At 38.6% G+C, this 20,325-nt stretch overlaps 3 protein-coding genes across 3 annotated transcripts; all 3 read left to right on the forward strand.

Annotated features, from left to right (window-relative positions):
* Window positions 1-4,952: 4,952 nt before the first annotated feature.
* LOC138214954 (three-finger toxin MALT0058C-like) lies at window positions 4,953-8,065 on the forward strand. The gene is made up of 3 exons (XM_069176815.1): window positions 4,953-5,087; window positions 6,381-6,491; window positions 7,667-8,065. The coding sequence occupies exons 1-3, from the start codon at window positions 5,036-5,038 to the stop codon at window positions 7,885-7,887; spliced, it is 384 nt and encodes a 127-aa protein (XP_069032916.1). The 5' UTR covers window positions 4,953-5,035; the 3' UTR covers window positions 7,888-8,065.
* A 218-nt stretch (window positions 8,066-8,283) lies between these two features.
* LOC138214632 (protein Bouncer-like) lies at window positions 8,284-10,719 on the forward strand. The gene is made up of 3 exons (XM_069176388.1): window positions 8,284-8,437; window positions 9,605-9,715; window positions 10,312-10,719. Exons 1-3 carry the CDS (start codon window positions 8,386-8,388, stop codon window positions 10,524-10,526), a joined length of 378 nt encoding a protein of 125 aa, XP_069032489.1. The 5' UTR covers window positions 8,284-8,385; the 3' UTR covers window positions 10,527-10,719.
* Window positions 10,720-13,513: 2,794 nt separating this feature from the next.
* clic1 (chloride intracellular channel 1) lies at window positions 13,514-19,663 on the forward strand. Its single transcript, XM_069176507.1, has 7 exons — window positions 13,514-13,758; window positions 13,978-14,043; window positions 15,578-15,687; window positions 16,025-16,150; window positions 16,389-16,495; window positions 16,928-17,109; window positions 17,250-19,663. The coding sequence occupies exons 2-7, from the start codon at window positions 14,002-14,004 to the stop codon at window positions 17,409-17,411; spliced, it is 729 nt and encodes a 242-aa protein (XP_069032608.1). The 5' UTR covers window positions 13,514-13,758; window positions 13,978-14,001; the 3' UTR covers window positions 17,412-19,663.
* The last annotated feature ends 662 nt before the right edge of the window (window positions 19,664-20,325 follow it).

The following is a 20,325-nucleotide window of genomic DNA, read 5'->3' on the forward strand; positions in this document are numbered from 1 at the left end:
CCTCACTAAACAAGCTCACCAGTTTTTACAAGACGCAGCATCTCAGTGACAAGAAGCTGCAGCCTCTGTGTGGAAGGATTTTCTTTTGTCAAGAACCGCACCAACACATCAAGATGAACCGGATCCTGTTTGGAGTCATTGTAGCTGTTGCATCTTTCATGCTGAGTAAGTTTAACCAAAAATTAAGAATCAATTCTCTATATCAATTAAGTATTACAAAAAAAGTATTGATTCAATTATTCTATTAATTGATAATACAAAACCTTCACAGGCAAAAAAGCAGCCACTCTCAAAAAAGGAAACGATAAACTTGACAAATTGGGACTCCATGGATTCACGATTTTAGCATTTAGTGTCGTTGATGAAAGGGATAAATTCGGGATTTTATGATTAACTGAGAAATGTTTTGAATCCTGCAGCACATTCAGAAATGCATTTTGTTGTTCTTTAAAAGATTGGAGGTCTCTGAGGGAGATTATTCAAAAAGTGGAAACACCCAATTTATAATTTACTCCTCCTGGTAACTTTTATTTACCCAAATTTTAAGATACAGACCACTGAATAGTCTGCCACCATCACAACACAACAAAGACGAGTAAAATTTTGTTTGCGCTTCACGTGTTTTACGTGAAAGTTACTCAGGATGATTGGCAACCTTCAACAATCTTACAGGGACTTTTTCAGAAGACAATAGTTCAAGTAAAAGTTGTTGACAGCTGGTCTGAAGAGTACAAAAAGTAATGGGGATATTGTTGATTTGTGGACAAAACAAATGAAATTCTCTTCGTTTAAACCACTGTACAAACATCTCAGAGGAAAATAACATTTCCTACCCTAGTTATACCACAACTTCCTGCGACTAAACAGACATCGTTGCCAATATCAATTTTACAAAAATGCCATGTTTCAAAACAAAATTAAGCAGATTACGGCTAAAAATCAAAGTTGGCAAAAGTCTGTAGGTGTTTGCACAGACAATATTCATATCAAAAATATCTTGGGTGAGCGTGGTTGATCTGAAATCCCTCAATACAATGTCAGCTAAGCTGTAATACTCCAGATAAAGGTCGACCTGGTTGGGCAGGAAAAAAACAGACATCGTTGCCAATATCAATTTTACAAAAATGCCATGTTTCAAAACAAAATTAAGCAGATTACGGCTAAAAATCAAAGTTGGTAAAAGTCTGTAGGTATTTGCATAGACAATATTCATATCAAAAATATGTTTATTTTTATTTATTTCCATTTAACATGGTAAAAGCTTAATGGAAATCCAACTGCTTAAGCTTACGACCTGTTTCCTTAGATTTTAACTTTTGTGGTTTAATTTATGTGTTTCAGCGGAGTCCCTGACCTGCAACAAATGCGGGTTCAGTCTGCTGGGCGTCTGCTTGAACTCTTCTCAAGAGACCTGCACGAACAACAGCACCGTCTGCTTCACCGCAAGAGCAAGTAAGTGACCTCCGAATTATCTTAAGAGCTCACACCCTTCTCCCCTCAAACGTTGCATAACAGTAGAGGCATGAATCACAAAGACTGTGAAACTCAGTCACACATAAACAAACAAGCAGATCCCAGTGTCCCCAACTGCCACACCTGTGTCCCACGTGACTGGATATTCACGTTTTGTCTTCATGTAAATACAGAGTAGTAGTAAGTTTACCTGTGAGTTGTAAATTTCCAGTTTTAGGGAAGATTCTTATTTCAAGTCAATTTAACGATAAAAGGAAGGAACAAAATAAGATTAAAAAGGAAAGGAAAATGGCAAGAAGGGTGGAGAGAAGGAAACAACTTGGTGAAATTGGGATATTACATATATATTTCCAGGCATAAAAAACTGAAAGTTTCACGAGGTAAAAGCCCTCAAATTAAATACCTGTACCTAACTGTATGTGATTAAATAAGCCAAATGATTTTCCACCTCTGTAAGTCTAACACAACCGTTTCTCCTCAGAGTTCTCGTCACTGCCTAGCTTCACAGGCTTCAACAGCCAGGGCTGCAGGCAAAATGACTCACTTTGCAACGCAACCACCACTGGCACCCTGCTGGGTGTCACCTATGAGACAAACGTCCAGTGCTGCTCAACAGACAACTGCAACCCCATCCAGCTCAGCGGTGCCCCAACCACCAAGATGACCCTTTCCGCCGCTGTTGGTGCAGCCATCCTGGCCTCCATGCTGGGAAGCATTCTGTAATATAACCATAAAAAAACACTCACCTTCCTTTAGCTCCTCCTGAAATTAATTTGTTCTATGATCAGATAAAGGATCAAAAATAAACGTATTTGGATCTTATGACTAAATAAGTACACTTCTATATATGCTCATGCTAAGACAATGACTTTTCATAACTTATATCTTGTCATGTTAAGATTTAGTTTTATAAAACACAAAACTCACATGACGGAAGTTAATCAATGGGATGTTTCTGGGAGACATTGAGATTGTAAATCTTCCAAATAGTTATTTTGCTTTGTAGTTCTTTTCTTTAAGCCAAAAAGTATTTATCCTTTTAACTACTTGTTTTACAAAACATTGATGCGAAAATAAAGAAATTCTCTGAAAAACATCTTTGCGTTTGGAAGAACTTCTGTAGCTAATCAATGTATTTCCACAGCAGCGATGGTGAAAGTATTCAGGTTATTTACAAAGTAAAAGTACTAAAACCACACTGTAAAAACACTCAACGCAATTCCAGATTCATAGAAAATAATGTATGCAGTGAAAACTTTAAAGGAATCTCTATATGTCCACCTGGTTGGCTAATAAAGCTGAATGAAAGTCAACAACGGTTTAAACATATGTTGCTGCTAAGAAACTCCAAATTCTAAAGTGTGGATGCTTCGCACGCATCTTCAGTCCGATAGTACAAAGATCTTTACAATACAGTTTCAAGGTTGACACCCAAGATTCGTGTCCCCAATTAAGTGTCTGATATAATGTGAAATAGGGTTATAATCGCCACTTCTCAACCTGAGTTTTGGCGTTGAATAATGGCCCGAGAAGTGTTTTGACCGGAAATTATAATGTCACATTAAAGTTGACCTTTGACCTTTCAGTTATAAAATGTCATCACCTCCTGTGAGACCATTTTAACGCAATTAGTTCATGAATATGATTCAAATACAGCTGGAATTATTTTTTTTTTCCACAAAAAGTTTGACGTGTGGTTCGCTAAAAACGGGTAAAACAGTTAACTTTTAGTAATGAAGAGATGATGTTATCAAGATGCAAAAGGAACAGATTAAAAAGTAATGTAAGCACAGTGGAAATAGTTGAAAGTGACACATAAACAGTTGTTAGTTAGCTGAGTAATGGTTAAAGAGTTGAAATAGTGAGCTCAACATGAACAGAAAAACAGATAACCGGTTCAAATCAAACGTTGCAGACTAGATTTACCTTTATTTAATGATTTTAGGGAGACTAAACCTTATTACAGTTTAGTCCACTTTTGCGTCTGTGTGTATTTATGTGCAGTAGGCTAACGATTGATTGGCTATATGCTGATGAAGTTTCTCTGAGACAGGGTTGGAATAGCACGTTAAACACACAAATAATTATGTTTTAGTTATAATTATGCCCCAGAAATAATTTGACATATCATGACATTTCCCTCTCTTGCTGAGAGTTGTCGATATGCTGGTGCTATCACAGCCAGCACGGGTTTGTCTTACAAAGATAACTTTCACACAACCACCGAACAAAGTGTAATTTGTCATCTTTACACTTTGCTTTATTTACGGATAAATAGATTTGTGTTTAAGTTTATTCTCATCTGACTGTCGTTAAAGCAAATAACTTTCGAAAATGTCAAACTATTTATCCACTTCAGTGTTATAAACTGATTTGATGGGGTTTGTGTAGCCTAGATTTGTAATATTACACAGGGTGAAAACTATAAACCGTTATCAGATGAGGGAAAGCTCGCCTTGCTGTTTTGTTCAACAAACAAAAGACAAAAGGAATATCTGATCTGATATCTCTCATCTGAACAGCTTCGCCCATGAGGCTTTCAGGATGCTGAACTCTCTCCCCTCTCTCCCCGTAAAGTCTGAACATTTGCATTACATTGTACTTACATATATATTGCAGTTAAGCGTCACTGTGGTAGTTGTCTGTTTTTATTGTTACGCATTGTCACACTTTTCTTGTTTTCTCTTTTTATTTTACACACCGTGGGACTGTGAGAAACAATATTTCAATCTCTCTGTCTTGTACATGTTATGAATTGACAATAAAGGTTAGTGCAGCTTAACTTAATATAAAGACAAGAAACAAACTAAGATGTTTTTCACTTTGATTTTAGTATCGATGAGCTTTAGAGGGGCTGCTGGAGGATTTTTCTGACCTTTGAGCTCAAAGCTGTTTACTCCTATTTCCAGTCTGTGCGCTATATTAAATGCCAATTTAAAAACATGGCACATATAGCTTCAATTTCATACAAACGTCTCATTTATAAACTATTTCCGATTCAATTTTTTGGTACGTTTTTTTATTTTGTAATAGTTTACCCAAGGTAAAGAAGAAACTTGCATGATCATATGTCATTCTTCTAGCTCGGGAATAAAGGCAGTGTCTCTTTATTGCTTTAAAAAATTTCCCCTTGGGGATTAATAAAGTAAATACCTACCTACCTACCTTAACAATGAATCCTAATTTGCTATGCTTTGCTATTGTCTGAATGTTTGTGCTCTATGATGTTTGTTTTTGGCAAACCACAATTCACAAAAGTTCAAAGACGCCATCCCTTGTCTATTTATCTCTTTGTTCAGACTTTTCATGGACACAATTCTTGTCAAACAAACCTCAGTTTTATGACGTCTGCATGTTGGAGAAACTCCATCTCCTAATTGTTCTATAGTCAATGACCAGTACGATCCCCTGATGGTACACCATGATATAAAAGCAGGTGAAAAGCAGATGAACCTCATTGAAGCCCTTTTCAAGCACTCATCTAGGTGGTGAGATATTGAAGCGTCTCGTTGAGATCTTATTTCAAATTTTTCAATAACACACACATCTGTGTAAAGGCAAGATGAAAACTCTTCTGTTGATATGCGCAGCATTGCTGGCAATTTTCGTTACAGGTAAGACGCACCAGGTGCAAGTATTTGTGCTGTTGGAAAACAAAAGAGGAATTTGTCTTCATTAAAACTGTGTTGTTGTGTAAAATTGAATGAAGATCAAACTACATGTGGTGACAAATTTGAACATCTCGTGTGACAAACAGATTTTGGTGCAGACATTTACTGTCTTTGAAATTATCAACAATAAGACATATATGGTCTTAAATTAACAAATTACTTACCAGTTTTTGCATTTGACCCCAAAACATTACATATTTTTACTTTGTAGTGGAAGGATGCCCCCAAGTACTGCACTTAATTTTTGAGGTACTTTTAATTCAAGTATTTCTTATTTAAGTAAATATAATACTTTTTTTTCTCTACTGCTTTTATTTAACAGCTTAACCACCCTCTGAAAACTCAAATATATTATAAAAAGATCATTTTAAATGCAAATTTGTGCTGCATATCTATTTAAAAAAAAAGATTTTGTATCGTTCTTGTTCCATAAATAACCTTGTGACCTCTGTGGAAGGAGCCAGCCCTGCGTTGGGAACCGCTGCATGGTAAAATGCTGCGATAGTAAAATGCTTTGTAACTTCTGAGTGTTGTGCTGAGGCCCTGAGCACACCTGCTGTTAACACTGATTCTCAGTCATGTGCTCAGACATTTACAAATGTGAAATAAGTCATACTAATATTATAGTATCATGTATTTCTATCTAGATATTACTATCTGTTCATCTGTTTATTTACATATACATGTATGTGACGGACAGTACATGTTTATTTGCATGTAAAGCAAGATAGTGAGATCTGATCTCAAGGGATCACTCGACCATGATAATATCAGCAATGTGTTGTTCTTTTCCTGGCTTGGAGCTAGACTTAGTTCAAGGTGTGCAGAGCCAGAGATGCTGTGAGAATTAACCGTTGTGTTGGCTACGGCCCACAGTAGCCTGTGTATTGTTCCGAATAAAGTTCTAGCAAACCGGGCACCATCTGGTGGCTTTCTTAAGTAGGAACGCTACAGTACTCTTAAATTTAGTGCTATTATAATGACAGCTTAAAAGGCAAACTTTTTTCAAAGTTAAAACTGATCTTTTTATCCAGGTAATCTCAATGAATAAATACAAGACTCTGAATGGTTGCAAACACGTTTTTAATAAATGCAGACTACATAAGAAACCTGGAAAATGTTGTAAAATGTTTTATTAAAGCCTCTCTAGTTTGCGAACTCTCTTTATGTAATGGTCACTTGGGTAGTAACTTCCTTCTTAGTCTCTCTAAATACGTCGTGCTCTCTGCTTCACAGGTGAGTCTCTGATCTGTAACACCTGCAGAGGGAGTTTCTCGGGCAAATGCATGTTCGACTCCACTCAGAACTGCAGCGACTCTCAGGCCAAGTGCTACACTGGAAAACTGGGTGAGTAAAACTTGATCTGCGGTGAAAGGAGGGAGGACAGATGGGCGTGTGTTTGTCTGCAGTGTCCTACCGAGTTAGAATCAATCCTCCGGCCATAAACAATCAAAGGCTGCCGATCACAAAAAACCTGCTCTGAAAGGACTGTCTGAGGTGTGGCCGGACATTCAACACACCGAGAGGAAGCGAAAACAGTTTTCTAGTCTACATATTTACAGATCAGTGTTTGAATGTTTTATACCTTTTACTATATATACACTGACACCACCCAATATTTTTCAAAGTAAAAGCTTTAATATTGTATTGTATCTTGTAGTCAGCCTTTAAAAAAAACATTTTGAAACTGATTTGTTTCACTCTTTTTTTTGTCTGGTGGGTTTACACAGGTAAGAGATGCTGACAGCCACAAAACCGCACAAGACTGCGGAACTGTTTGGAAGCCAACACCTGATTTAAGTCGCTTCAGGTTACGAGCACTTTAATGTTACGGACAAGGTGACTGTGGCAGCCAAAACAAAATATGACTGAAATCATTTTAACTTCAGAATAAAAATTTAACATTTTTGGTAAATTGTTGGCTGGATTGCAACATACATTAATTTAACCTATATTAACTGGGCCAGTCTCCTTCACCATTGTGAACAAGAAAGAAGGTCTGTTTGTATGCCAAGTAGTTGACGGCTCCCAAAAATGGCTCCCTTAAAATCCTGTGATATTTCCACCAAGGAAGGACAGGAAGTCTACAAACTACGAAGCAGACCGACACATGTACCCTTACTGTGGTCAGAATGGAACCGCATCTGTGTTCACCTCCCATGTTTAAAGTCTGCATCGATCAGCGGACACAGAAACCATAAATTCCCCTTTAAAATTATTGGACTTTTTACTGCTTTTATTTCACAGCTTTATTGATATTTCACATTAAAAAAAAAAAACATAAAGTAAACTTGTAAAATACAAAACAATGCAAAAGCTAATAATCACTTCACAACTGCTCACATTTATTCTGTGACCCTTTGGAGGGTCAAGAACCTGGATTCAACTGAAACTGTACCACAGTTGTCGCTGTAAACACACTGATGAATGCAAGTTTATCTATCAGTTTATTATACTGGTCTGTAGAATCAGTGCTCTTTTGATAAAGCTTTTTTTTTTTTTTTGTACCTGTCTCCCCTTAGTCTTCAACATCAGTAGGTGGATGAGCCTGCACACTCGAGGCTGCATGGCTTCGTCTCTCTGCAACCAAACGGAGGCGGGAGCCATCCTGACTGCCGGATACACCATCACCAGGAACTGCTGCAGCACCGATCGCTGCAACGGAGCCACATCTGTCCAGCTCCCTCTCACTGCCGCTTTGGGTGCTGCCCTCACAGCTGTTTGGAGCCCATGGGCCCTTTAAAGAAAATAACCAATAAGGATCCTATTCATCATTTATCTTTGTAAAAAAAAAAATTGTATTAAAGAATTACATTGTTGCTTTCTTTGTCAAACATGTGGACTTTGCATACTCTCCAATGTTGTGATGCTCTCATGATGTTGTAGCCTTGAAATGTAAGAGAATATAGACACAACATAAAAGCTTGATGTAATTAAAATATTCTACTGTCTTTAATTACTGCAGTCATCTTTTAACTGCATGAGGTTTAAGAACAGATGTTTATGCTCAGAATTGAGGCTTTGACCTGGCTTTCCACTATTGGGTGAAGACTTCCTGTTCATGCTGCAGGAGCACAAAACCTGATGAGCCTCATTCTTGTACTTTATCTCTCCCTTTGAATCTTGTTTGAAGTTTTTGCCATTGTTCTCTCAGAAGCCTAACTGACAGAAGCAGATATTTAGACCTTTGAGTAATTTGTTTTTTTAGAGGACTCAACTGACTTCCAAAACTCAGACAACAATGAATAATTTTTGGAAAGCGGTGATTGTTCTGGGTGCCACCATCGCAGCAGGTGAGTTATGAATAATAACATGTAGGAGAAATTGAGAACAAGGATTTCATAAATACAGTTAGTGGACTAACAACGACGCAAATAGAGGAAACATCAATAAAACGGATCCATTGCTGTTAAAGAGTTAAAATATCCATAATGCTAAAATCTTTAATATTTTAACATGTATTTTACTTCTGATGTCTGTATCATAAAAGTATGACTTTCCATCTGTGTAAAGCACCAACCAGCACTATAATAGAGGGCGATGGTTACTTTGATTGCATGCTTCCACAGCTCATTACTGGGGACAAACAAAACATTCAAGTCTCAGGACAAACAGGGAACAACTAGTTGTATAATATATTGTGGTTCCTCATTAAATCTCAGGTGGTTTTACTGCCCTGGAGCTTAATTACATTCAGTCTGGGGAAGCTCTAATTGCCACAGAGACTTTTATTCAATCGGGGTTTTTTTTTTCTAAACTGATTCAAATTAATTGACTGCAGTAGTGTGGAGCCCGAACAGTGTTACCTCAAGGTGTTCACCTCAAACACCTATTTACATGATTTAATTGAAAGTAAAATATTACTTTGTTGAGGTGAAGTTAAATGTGGTCTTTATTTTTCAGTATTACCGTTTTCAGTGCCAATCTATTTTTCAATAGTCGTGCATCTTTTTTTCAATGCAAGTGTTTCAACACCAATGTTCCCTTTTTCAGCAAAAGTTTTGTTTTCAGTTGCAGATTTTATTTTCAGTACTAAACTTAAGATCACTGTTCAGGCTCACTAAAATAAGTGCTGTGTCTGCAGTTGATACATTCCAACACAGAGTCAATCTATAGTAATGGCCCAAATATTGAGCCTTGGGGAACTCCATAAGTCAGAATGACCTATAACAACAGAAAAAGTAATATTTTACTTTCAATTAAATCATGTAAATAGGTGTTTGAGGTGAAATAAAAGGATTTTTTTTTTTTTTTTACACAGCAGCTTTACTCATTACAATGATATCAAAGACATTTTGGATGCCAAAGCCGGGAGATTATGACTTTTGAGGTACAGATTGAAATATAATTTCTAGAAACAAGCGAAGATTTCAAAGTATCTGTATGACAAACCTTCATGCTATGTTGTTGAGTGAGTTATTGTGAATATAATCTGTCTTTTGCTTCTTTCCATTGAACAGCACAATGCCTGACCTGCCGTCAGTGTCCAATTGGTATATTTGAGACGTGCCTGTTCGGAAATGACGTCAGTTGTGATAATGTAACAGAGAGATGCTTCACTGGAGAAGCAAGTGAGTAAATCTCTAAAACACTGTGAAAGGACGGAGAGATCTTGACCACGTTGGAAAGTCCAAAAGTAGTCCAACTTATTCATTATATTAATAGAGTAAAACCAAACATGAGAAGCATTGTATGGAGGCCGGATATGGAAGAGTGTCTTTGCAACTTTAAAGATCATGTCTTTTTGAAAATGAGGAAACATTTCAGGATTTATGTTTTTACATGAAGAATTCAGATTTGCTCGATAATAAAATGCTGTTCCTGGGCAGGTAGAAACAAAGACGACTACAATGCATCATACAAACAGCCTACGCTACAAGTTAAACATACAATTGAACAACATTAAGTTAACAAAGTAGGTAGAGATTCCGCAAGAGGAGAACAAAAATAGAAAAAGATGCAGGCTAAACGTAACCTAACATTACTGCGAGCAAGCTTAGCATTAACTGTGCACAGAAAAACTAAATCAGGGGCGTACACATAGGTAGACAACGCCTACTTTGTTTACTATCTGAAAAGAAAAGGGTGGATGTAAGAATATCAGTTATATATATATATATATATATATATATATATTTTTATACATTTGTATGTCTGGTCCTCCCAGAGTTCAACGCTACTGGGTCATTCACCCTGCACTCACGGGGCTGCCTGGACTTAGACCTGTGTGAGAGGACGCTGACCGGCAACCTCGCGGGAGCTGGCTACACCGCCAGCTTCACGTGCTGCAACACCACCCTCTGTAACGGAGCCACTTCCGCCCAGCTCCCTCTGACTGTGGCCCTCTGCGCTGCCATCTTGTCCTCTCTGTGGAGCTTCTGAGAGCTGTCGTCCCACATGATCTGCCTCATTGGTTTGCACCGATGCCAGTACAGGCCTACTAATCAATAAACTCCCCACTCTGATTTACAATATTTACGTTAAAATGAATACATCATTTTGGTGACAATCAATAACAAATATGATTAACATTTTTTCTGCCTTTCGTCATCATTAAAATACATTTACAGATTTATCGTGCCATTAAAGATTGTGTTAATATTATGTCTAATATATTGCTTGTGATAGCCTTAAGAAATTTATTTCAGGTTTCCTTCCTTCCATTAGTCCGTCTGTCCATCTCATTCTCATGAACGCCTCAATGGAATTTGTTCAAACTCTGCAAAAAAAATAATTTGGTATCAAAACTTAAATTAAAACTGCAAGCAATGATATGCGGGCCCTCGCACGCTGCACGTCGGGGATCCAGCGGGTCGGGGCCGCCGGCTCCCCGACGTGGAGCACGCGAGAGTCCGCATATTCCCACTTGCAATTTTAATTTTTTTCTCGATCTCGTTCCTTATCGTACTTTAAAAAAAAAATTGTTTGTTGGCGGCTTTAACATCTTCAAAAACTCATGAAAGTTGGTGCCTGACACATGTACAAAGTTTCATGAGGTTTGGAGCATGGTTTGACCTTAAACATCAACTTCCTGTGTCACGGCGAAACATCAAACTTAGTCGCATCACCCTGGTTACACTATATATACTAAATACAAATATAAATTTTGGGTCACTTTTTGGACAACATGCTATGTCTTTTTTTTTTTTAATCACTTTTCGGATGACATGCTACAGTATTACTTTTTTTTCATATTTCGGACGACACTTTTTTTTCATATTTTAGATGACCCGGCCTTAGGTTTTTTTCTTGGACAAAAGTCAAAGATTAGGTGCCACATTTGAAGGAATTTCTTCAAATATGACACCAACATTCACTTGGACTCAAGGATAAACTGATTTTGGGGGTCAAAGGTCGAGGTCACTGTCACCACATATAATATTATAACAGAAAAACCAACCATGTTTGAGTCACTATCATAGAAACCTAAGGAATTAGCAAATATTCATACTTTAGAAGCTGTTACCAGAGATTCTTCATAATTTTTGCTTAAAAATTACAAATGTGAGAAGTGTCTATATTTATTTTCTGACCCCTGATCATGTCCGTTTTAGACTGGTTGTTGTTTTTTTAAATCTGGAAGTTATAATCGGTGTCAACAGGGATCCCCGAGGAGGTTAAACCTGCCGTCACAGATTCCAAAGATCTGCGATGTGATATCCTGAACTATGAACACATGCTGGCTACAGGCTACAATGGAGTTTTGTTCCTCCAGATGATCTTATTATACCGGTTTCGACACTCTGTCTGAAAGCTATTTTAAAAGCCACGATGCCCTCTAGTGCATCACAAGTGGGACCATAGCACACAGACAGGCTGAAAACAGACAATACAACCACACCATTCGAAATCTTAAACTTTGTCAGTCACTTATCCGTTTAGTTGTATACAAACCTCTGCTTTCTGTCTCTGAGAGAAGGCAGGTCATGGTTGGAAATAAAAACCTCTCACTAAGTAAAAAGGATTAAACTGTCTTCAAACTGGAAGTTGTCCAAGGACTCCTCGGGGGGGGGGGGGGGGGGGGGGGGGCGTGGTGATCCCAGTTTGGGCCTCCATGACCGGGAACACGCTGTATCTGGATTAAAGCTTTGACTGTCACAGTTACATGATCAGCAGACGAAGAACCAGGACTTCTCATAACACTCAGAGGTTTGGACAAGACTCAGTTTTTCTTCTCTTGTTTAAAGGCGACGTTGAAAGAAAAAAGTCCAGTGAAGCGCAATGTCCTCCTCTACTGGCTATTTATCATACTGCAGTGCATACTTTACGGTTTTGTGATGAAATCTCTTTAAGGGTTTATTTATTTAACCAGAATAAAGCAAATATCTAAAGTAATACAAACTCAAAGCAAATTGATAAACAAACAAAAAAAAGCCAAGAAACTAAGTAACAAATAGCTCCAACACTGTCAATATTTCCAGTAAATCTTAAGCAAATTGACATTTTAAAGAAACGCAAACAGACTCAAACAGACACAAAGACGAACGCAAAGGCACACAAAACAAGCACAAAGACGCAAAACAACCTCAAAGATGGAAAATAACCTCAAAGATGGAAAAAAAAACAATCACGAAGACAACAACAGACTCAAAACAGCCAGGTGAAAGCAACAAAAAAAAGATAACAAAAAGGAAACAGTGCGAAATGCAAAGCATGCGCAGAGAGACGTAAAAAAGATGCAAAAATGAACTGGAAGAGATGCAAACGCAATGCAAACATTAACAAAGTGACTGCTGAAAAGCAGATAAGGACCAGTAAGAGAACACCAAAAAGGCCTAAACCAACAAGGAAGAGATACAAAACGAACACAAAGACTTCATTCAGCTGGTTGTCAACAAGGCAAATGGTGCCTAATTTCTAATCTAAAATATGACACAAATTATCCTTTGTTTACACTTTTTTGACTGAAACATACTTTTTTTTTTTTAAGTTTTATTTACTAGTTTTCTTCAAGCTACGGGTGTTCCTATTGTTGCGACCACAGTATTTTCTGTTCCAAACTCATCGACTCTGATGTTTTTACGTGGTTATTTCCCCCCCCCCCCTCTCTTATGTGCAGTTAAAGTGTATTGGAACCATGCTACATGGTGTGTGTTTGCACTCAAAATAAAAAATAAAAAATTAAATTGAATTCATTGAACTGATTGACGAAGCCTCACATAATTCCCCAGTGACTGACGACAACATGGCTTTTCCTCAGGAAACCTTCTGTGTCACAAAAAGCTTGAACGTGAACGAAGCGACCGTACTTTCGTCTTCGCAAGCTTCTCCGTCTACTTCCTCTTCTTCCTCCTCCGTCGCGTCAGAGCCGCTGCGCGCTTCTCGAGCCTCGAACGCCACTTTATTCGCTGAGAGCGCGGCTCGTCACGCACAGCACCGTCATGCAGGAAACGGAGGAGCCGCTGCGATGATGATGATGATGATGATGATGATGAGTGTGTAGCTGCAGCTGCACGGTCATACAAGGCAACAAACAGCAGCAGAAGAAGAAGAAGAAGAACTGGGAGGAGGAGAAAAGTACCAAGCGGCGACAACTTTCAGCACTGTGAGGTTTTGAGGCTTGGAGACTCCAAACTCGCTACATTTCCACTTTTGGAGCTTCCAGCACGCTCAGGTTCGCTTTGTGAAAAGTTTCCTGTCGCCTTGTGTCGCTGCCGCGGTGTCTCGTTTAGTCGTTTGTTGGAGCGGAAGATGGGCTCGGCTGCCCGCGCTGCGCTCTCAGTTTCTCGGCTCAGAAATTGTAACTTTGTGGGGTAATTCAGCGTCATTTTCCAAACTTTTTTTTTTTTTCTTTCCACTCCCCCCCTCCTCCTCTGTCTTCCCTCCCTCAAAGGTTTTGTGCAGCGGCAGGGTGAAGATGAGCGACGCAAATCAGCCCCGAGTTGAACTTTTTGTGAAGGTAAGCGACTGAATGGTGAAAAAAAAAAAAAAAAAAAAAAATCACACCCAGCCAGAAAATGACGCTGGGACGGAGACATTATGTGACGTGAGTTTATTTAGCGGGCGGAGACGCGTGCGCTGCTGCTTTCGCGTCTCATCTCAATATTTCATCAGCATATTACTATTATGAGCTGATCACAGATCTCTGGCATCTACAGTGCCCTTAAACCGGACCTAAAGTTTGAAATCACACTCAAGAGTTATAGTGTTCATGTCACTCTGCTGACTCATCAGGCTTATAAACGACTTATCTAATTAAATTCACATTAAGATAATGGGCAGCCGACTTTAATCTATATTTAGTATGTTGGCCAAGCAGGTTAATCCCTTTTTTTTTTTTTTTTCTTTGCACCAAAAAACATACTGTAATAAAACTAGTATGCCTGTCTGCCTCCACTCACACATAATGATTCCTCTGTGTGACCGTGAACATGTGCCTCCCTCCCACTGCTTTTTTTTTTCTTCTTCTTCTTCATGGGTGAAAGATGCTGTTCTAACTTCTCTAAATCCTGGTTTCCAGTCAACCTCTTAAACTATAGTTACACATGGACAGTGGTAAATATATATATATATATATATATATATATATATATATATATATATATATATATATATATATATATATATATACATATATATATATATATATATATATATATATATATATATATACACACAGCCGCCTGATTTGCTGTAACCGCCCTAAGAGTTGAGAGGCCACATTTTCAGGAAATACGGATATAACTGGAAATCCTGCAGTGCAGACACACAAGGCACGTTTTAAAGCTGTTTGATCATTTCCTGAGCAGCTTAGAGGTCTACTGCAATACAAGAATGAAACGTGTGGCTGCAATTTTTTTTTTCTTTTTGGACTATTTTCCTCCTTTAATTGATTACTAAGTGCAATATTTGGTGCATAAACCATGTGGAAAGTGGAGACAATGCTCATAATTGTTGTAATTTTATCAACAAAATATCCCTAAGGGTGATCAACAATGAGAATGAGTTGACTTTGCAGTTTAGTTCAATAGCGAACTGCTCAGGGGCACATGTTATTTCTTTTCCCATCTATTCATTTATCTTTTATTTTAAAAAATAGAAATTTCAACTGAAAAACTGCAAAGTAGCAGCAGCATGGCTCACTGTCATATGTGCTGCTATGGTGAGAAAAAAAAAAAAGGAAAATTGTGTGATCATTTTATCATCATTTTAGGGAAAATGTCAACATTGGCTGTTTCCAGCTTCTTACATTTGAGGATTTTATGCTTTTATTTGTCATGCGATGATAGTGAACTGTGTCCTTTCATTTTGGACAGTTGATCAGAAAACAACCAGACGTTTGAAAACCTTTTGTCTGTGGCATATTATAACGGGCATTTTTTTTTTTTTCAAATCAAATAACGTGAACAAATAATAAGCGTTACTATATGGAAAAAGTAAAAATTAGAAAAAGGTGCCCAACGTGATATTTCTTTTCTGTTTTTGTTTGGCAGGCAGGAAGCGATGGTCAGAGCATCGGAAACTGTCCTTTCTCTCAGCGCCTCTTCATGGTGCTGTGGCTGAAGGGAGTCACCTTTGATGTCACCACAGTGGATATGAAGAGGTGAAAACACTTCCACGTGTTTGTGTCCTTTTTTTTCCTTGTCTTTTTTTGCAGTTTTGTACCGGTACAACAGCAGAATGCCCACCTACTGTTTAAAAGCTCCAGAGCAACCTGCAGTTAAAAAAATAAAAAAAAAAAAGGGGGGCGTATTTCATTGAGATTTGTGGCTTTGGTCATTGTGGAAGTTTGACACGTTTTAGCGGCGAGCATGAGTCATTTCCTGTTTTCTTCTCGTCCTCCTTCCCTTCTCTTCCATCCCTCTCCCACTGTTTTATTTTTCCGTTTGATTTACTCTCTCCTCCGTCTGTCTTTTCGGACTTCTCTCGTCCACCTTCAGGAAGCCAGACATCTTGAAGGACTTGGCTCCGGGTGCTCAGCCTCCCTTCCTGCTCTACGGCAGCGAGGTGAAAACTGACACCAACAAGATCGAGGAGTTCCTGGAGGAAAATCTCTGCCCACCAAAGTAATTGCTTCAAACACATTTTGTCGGTTTTATTTTAGAGCTGAAGTCATCTCGACTGATGATTGTTATTTTTCAAGCAAAAATATGAAACTTTAAACTTCAGCTCCTTAAATGCTTTGATTTGCTTTTTTTTTTTTTTTGTACCCGCCTTGTAGATTTTGTGTCATCCACCATTAATCGAGGTTAATTCATTGTGACGTTTTTGTTACGTGATTAGTCATTGATCTCTGTCGTTTAGATATCCCCGTCTGGCAGCTCGTAACCCAGAGTCCAACACAGCAGGCATGGACGTCTTTTCCAAGTTCTCCGCTTACGTCAAGAACTCCAACCCTCAGACCAATGAAAGTAAGTCGGCTCCAATCAGAAGTGTAATTTGAGTCTAAAATACAACTTGCTGCTTCATCCAGACTTTGTTTTTTATGTTTATGACATGACCTGGTTTTTGGGTTTTTTTTTGGTGGTATTTCCTGTATTTGTTGCCTGCAGAGCTCCTTCTGTCTTTTGTCTGATGGACAGAAAACCAGCAGGGAGCGTCTGTTAATAACATTATGCTGTGAGCTTCTCTGCCTCAGTGTAAACAGGTCACCTGCTGCCGTGTGTTCAGACACTCTGATCTCATTGCAAACGTTACTACTGTTGGTTAAGATTTTTCATATTTGTCGAATCCAATCGGTACTTTTTTTTTTTTTTAAAGCAAAATCTATTTCATCCACTTTAAACAAACCGTCTCTCCAGCTGTAACTACACGTGGTACTTGAGTGTTTTCTGTGTGCCCAGATCTAGAGAAAGGCCTGCTGAAGGCTTTGAAGAAGCTGGACGACTACCTCGGTTCCCCACTTCCTGACGAGATTGATGAGAATAGCGCCGATGAGGTCACTTCCTCGCTCCGTCCCTTCCTGGACGGCCAAGAGCTTACTCTGGCGGACTGCAACTTGCTGCCGAAGCTCCACATCATGAAGGTATCTTCGGTTTTAAAGCAGCGCAGCACGGGCATGAACAGATTATCAGGCTGACTCCTTTTTTTTTTTTCTTTTTTTTTTTTTATGTTCAGCTTTTTGATTGTGTCTCTCAAACTCTTTATATTTTTCTCCCTCTCCAGGTGGTGTGTTTGAAATACCGAAACTTCAGCATCCCTCAGTCGCTGACAAACCTGTGGAGGTACCTGAACGCTGCGTACGCCCGGGATGAGTTCGCCTCCACCTGCCCGGTCGACGACGAGATCCACATCGCCTACTCCTCTGTAGCTAAAGCGCTCAAGTAGGAGGAGACTAAACCAGCAGAACAGCATACAAAAACAAAAACACACAAAACAAACACACTTACTCGCGAGCAGTCACTTTGCAAGCAACACGGTCGTTAGTTTCTCTCAGATTAATATGATAACATCACCCTTCATAAGATTGGAGCTGCTCCAGCATCGTCACACTCACTTGTATTTTTGTAGTTTTTTTTTTTTTTCTCACCTCAAAGTGAATCAGCACGTCAGCGGGAAAACAAGAAAACGCGCGAGTCGAGAAGCTGACATAAAAAAAAAACCCTAAAAAAAACAATGTCCACTGTCCACATATCACGCGTTCTCTTGGAAACGAAAGAACATCATGCTGACTTGTCGGCCATGTTGCTTGCAGTAACGCACACGTGAACATTTTCACTTGCGTTTAACTACAGCCTTGCTTGTGTACAGTGACACCATCAGTAGAAACACACCGATGCTTCTCGTTCCCGTTCCTCTCGACTCTTCGCTACAGTACGTCCTTAAAAGTTTCAGTGTTTCATTTTAGCCGACACAAAGCTGCCTACCAGAACAAACTTTCACTAGTACCTTGCGAGCCTCACAGGCTGATTCAACTCGTGTTTTTCCTGGTTGAGGAAATGCCATTTACACACCAGCACCAGCTCAGCTGCCAAATAGTCTTCTGTGGTTTGTCCGTGAAATTAATTTTCATTACAGAGGGAACAAGCCCTTTTATATATAGTAAGGAATTACAACCGTTTTTCTTTTTAAAGCCAACCTCTGTTTAAGTGTAACAACGTTTTATTCTTCGCAGTGCACCTCAGAGAGGGAGGGGGTGCAGACCGGGTCTCGCTGTAGGGAAACGAAAACAGTTACAGAGACAGGAAACTGTTTCAATAGACTCGGGCTTCCCCTTTCAGCAGGCGTGAAGGATTATTCGAGATTAGCAAGCCTGTTTGTGATCCGCTGATAGGGCCTGCTGCCAACGGTTTCTTTTTTTTCTTCTGCCCGTCGTGTATGACAGGAGAGTGAGGATGAGGAGGTGAAGCTCCTTCATTAATCTGTCTCGGCCCAATAAAGCCAAATAAAGCTCTCTTATTCATGTCAAATGCAGAATATCTCCGTACTTGGTTACGACAACTACGGTACCGTAGGGAAAACAACATTTTATTTCAAAATGCTGGCGTACATTGAATTGAATTCTGTCACATTGAATGCCGAGTTCAGTTTGGTGTTTTCATGGGGACTTGTTGACAGTAAAAAAACCAAACTAGAACCAGCCCTATCCTTTCAAAGCTGTGTATCCTCAGAGACAGTTTACTGTCCTGAAGGTCTACCAGTCTTAAGTTCCCATTAAAGTGACTTGAAATAAACTCACAGGGAGAAACTGGAACTAATTACACGCCTTGTCAGACATTAGTAGCAGCTTGTGTTGAGGATTTTATCAACCGCAAGGCACTAGGCAACTGAACATTTACAGCAGCTGTCCGCATTAAAGGTAGTCGTGTGAACGTCTTAGTCGTGAGATCAATACGGCCTCGTTATGTGTTGTGTCTCTCAGATCAGTGTGAAGCTTGTTAAAATAAATAAACCCAAGTGCAATTTAAACAGACTTAAAAAGACAATCTTTTAGTTTGATGATATTAGAGATACAGTGTGAGAAAAGTTGGTTATTTTTCTACAGAAGTTTAATCCCGCACCTTAACCTCCCCCCGTGTTGATCAAAGAGATATGCTGTATTTTACTCGACTGAATTGTTTTCATCTATTTTTTTTAAGTGGACCAATGTTTAAAGGGATCGAGTCTGAATAATTTCAGTTTTAGTATTTCTTCTCGGCAAGTGTGGAAGAAGAGCTTTTCGCTTCTATTTGTAGGATTTGATGCAATTTCAGGGACCATTTAACGTGCTAAATTCATTTAATTTCATTTGCGTAGTTTGTTTTTCTCTTCACTGTTTAAACTCTTCTTTTATTCTTTCTGTCATGTACGTGCTTTGTTACCCATATTATATGTATTTCACTTCGTTACCTTCCCCTCCGCATTTCCTTGCAAATAGTTCGGCCTTTTTTGTCTTTTCTTATCCTGTTTGCAGCCATGTAGTCAAAAGCAGCTGAACTTCAGAGTCCACAGGATAAAAATACTTGTGTGGACTCTAAACCAGTAGGTTTAAATCGACAATGAAGACAATCAAACTAATAGCACAGCTGATTTATTTTGTACTTCAAAGTGCTTACAAAGACACATTTATTAATGTCCCAATAAAATATCTTAATGTTAAATCAATCGGTGACTGATGTGTTTTATTTTTCAACCTTCTTCGAGGGTAAAAATATTGAAACAGCCACAAAGGTGTGTAATTTCTATTCTAATATAAGCAACACATTTGAATCTCAGACAGCAGCCACAAAAAACATGTTGTCGAATACAGAAACTTTCTAAAGAAACGTGTACAAAGTAAATGCATCTAAATTAGAGCACCAATGGCAAGCAGAAAACTGAGGAGGCATCTCCTTTAAGTGGCATCACTGTAATTCAATAGACAGACTCAAACAATGTCATTTCAGGCTAATAGTCCATTGTTTTTAGTGATTATAATTTTCGGGATTGTATTTTTATGACATTTTCATTTCAATCTTTTTTTCATCTTTTTTTTATTCCGCACTCAACAATTCAAAGATTCACAAGCTAATTAAAGTATATAAAGGAAAGAAAATGTATATTGTTCTTCTGATTGTTCTCTAATCTTTTTAATAATGCTCTTTTTCCTTTAAATCAAATGAAATACTGAGAGGATCTGATGTTACGTGATTTAGGCTCCACAGGTTAAAATGTTTGGCAAACACTGCTCAAAGGGTCAAATTCGATTTTTGATCAAAGCATGTTTGAAATAGTGTATTTCTTTCTAGCACGTTGCCTTTGGCTCCAATCTGCAGGAAAATAT

This window comes from Embiotoca jacksoni, unplaced genomic scaffold (genome assembly GCF_022577435.1).
Source record: "Embiotoca jacksoni isolate LCO1_2020_lvr unplaced genomic scaffold, fEmbJac1.0.p SCAF_7, whole genome shotgun sequence".
NCBI lineage: Eukaryota > Metazoa > Chordata > Actinopteri > Embiotocidae > Embiotoca > Embiotoca jacksoni.

Coding starts and splice junctions, on each gene's coding strand:
- LOC138214954 (XM_069176815.1), top strand. CDS start 5,036: ATGAAAACTCTTCTGTTGATATGCGCAGCATTGCTGGCAATTTTCGTT. Junction 5,088..6,380: donor GCTGGCAATTTTCGTTACAG/GTAAGACGCACC, acceptor TCTGCTTCACAG/GTGAGTCTCTGATCTGTAAC. Junction 6,492..7,666: donor GTGCTACACTGGAAAACTGG/GTGAGTAAAACT, acceptor GTCTCCCCTTAG/TCTTCAACATCAGTAGGTGG.
- LOC138214632 (XM_069176388.1), top strand. CDS start 8,386: ATGAATAATTTTTGGAAAGCGGTGATTGTTCTGGGTGCCACCATCGCA. Junction 8,438..9,604: donor GGGTGCCACCATCGCAGCAG/GTGAGTTATGAA, acceptor TCCATTGAACAG/CACAATGCCTGACCTGCCGT. Junction 9,716..10,311: donor ATGCTTCACTGGAGAAGCAA/GTGAGTAAATCT, acceptor TGGTCCTCCCAG/AGTTCAACGCTACTGGGTCA.
- clic1 (XM_069176507.1), top strand. CDS start 14,002: ATGAGCGACGCAAATCAGCCCCGAGTTGAACTTTTTGTGAAG. Junction 14,044..15,577: donor GAGTTGAACTTTTTGTGAAG/GTAAGCGACTGA, acceptor TTTGTTTGGCAG/GCAGGAAGCGATGGTCAGAG. Junction 17,110..17,249: donor CGAAGCTCCACATCATGAAG/GTATCTTCGGTT, acceptor CTCCCTCTCCAG/GTGGTGTGTTTGAAATACCG.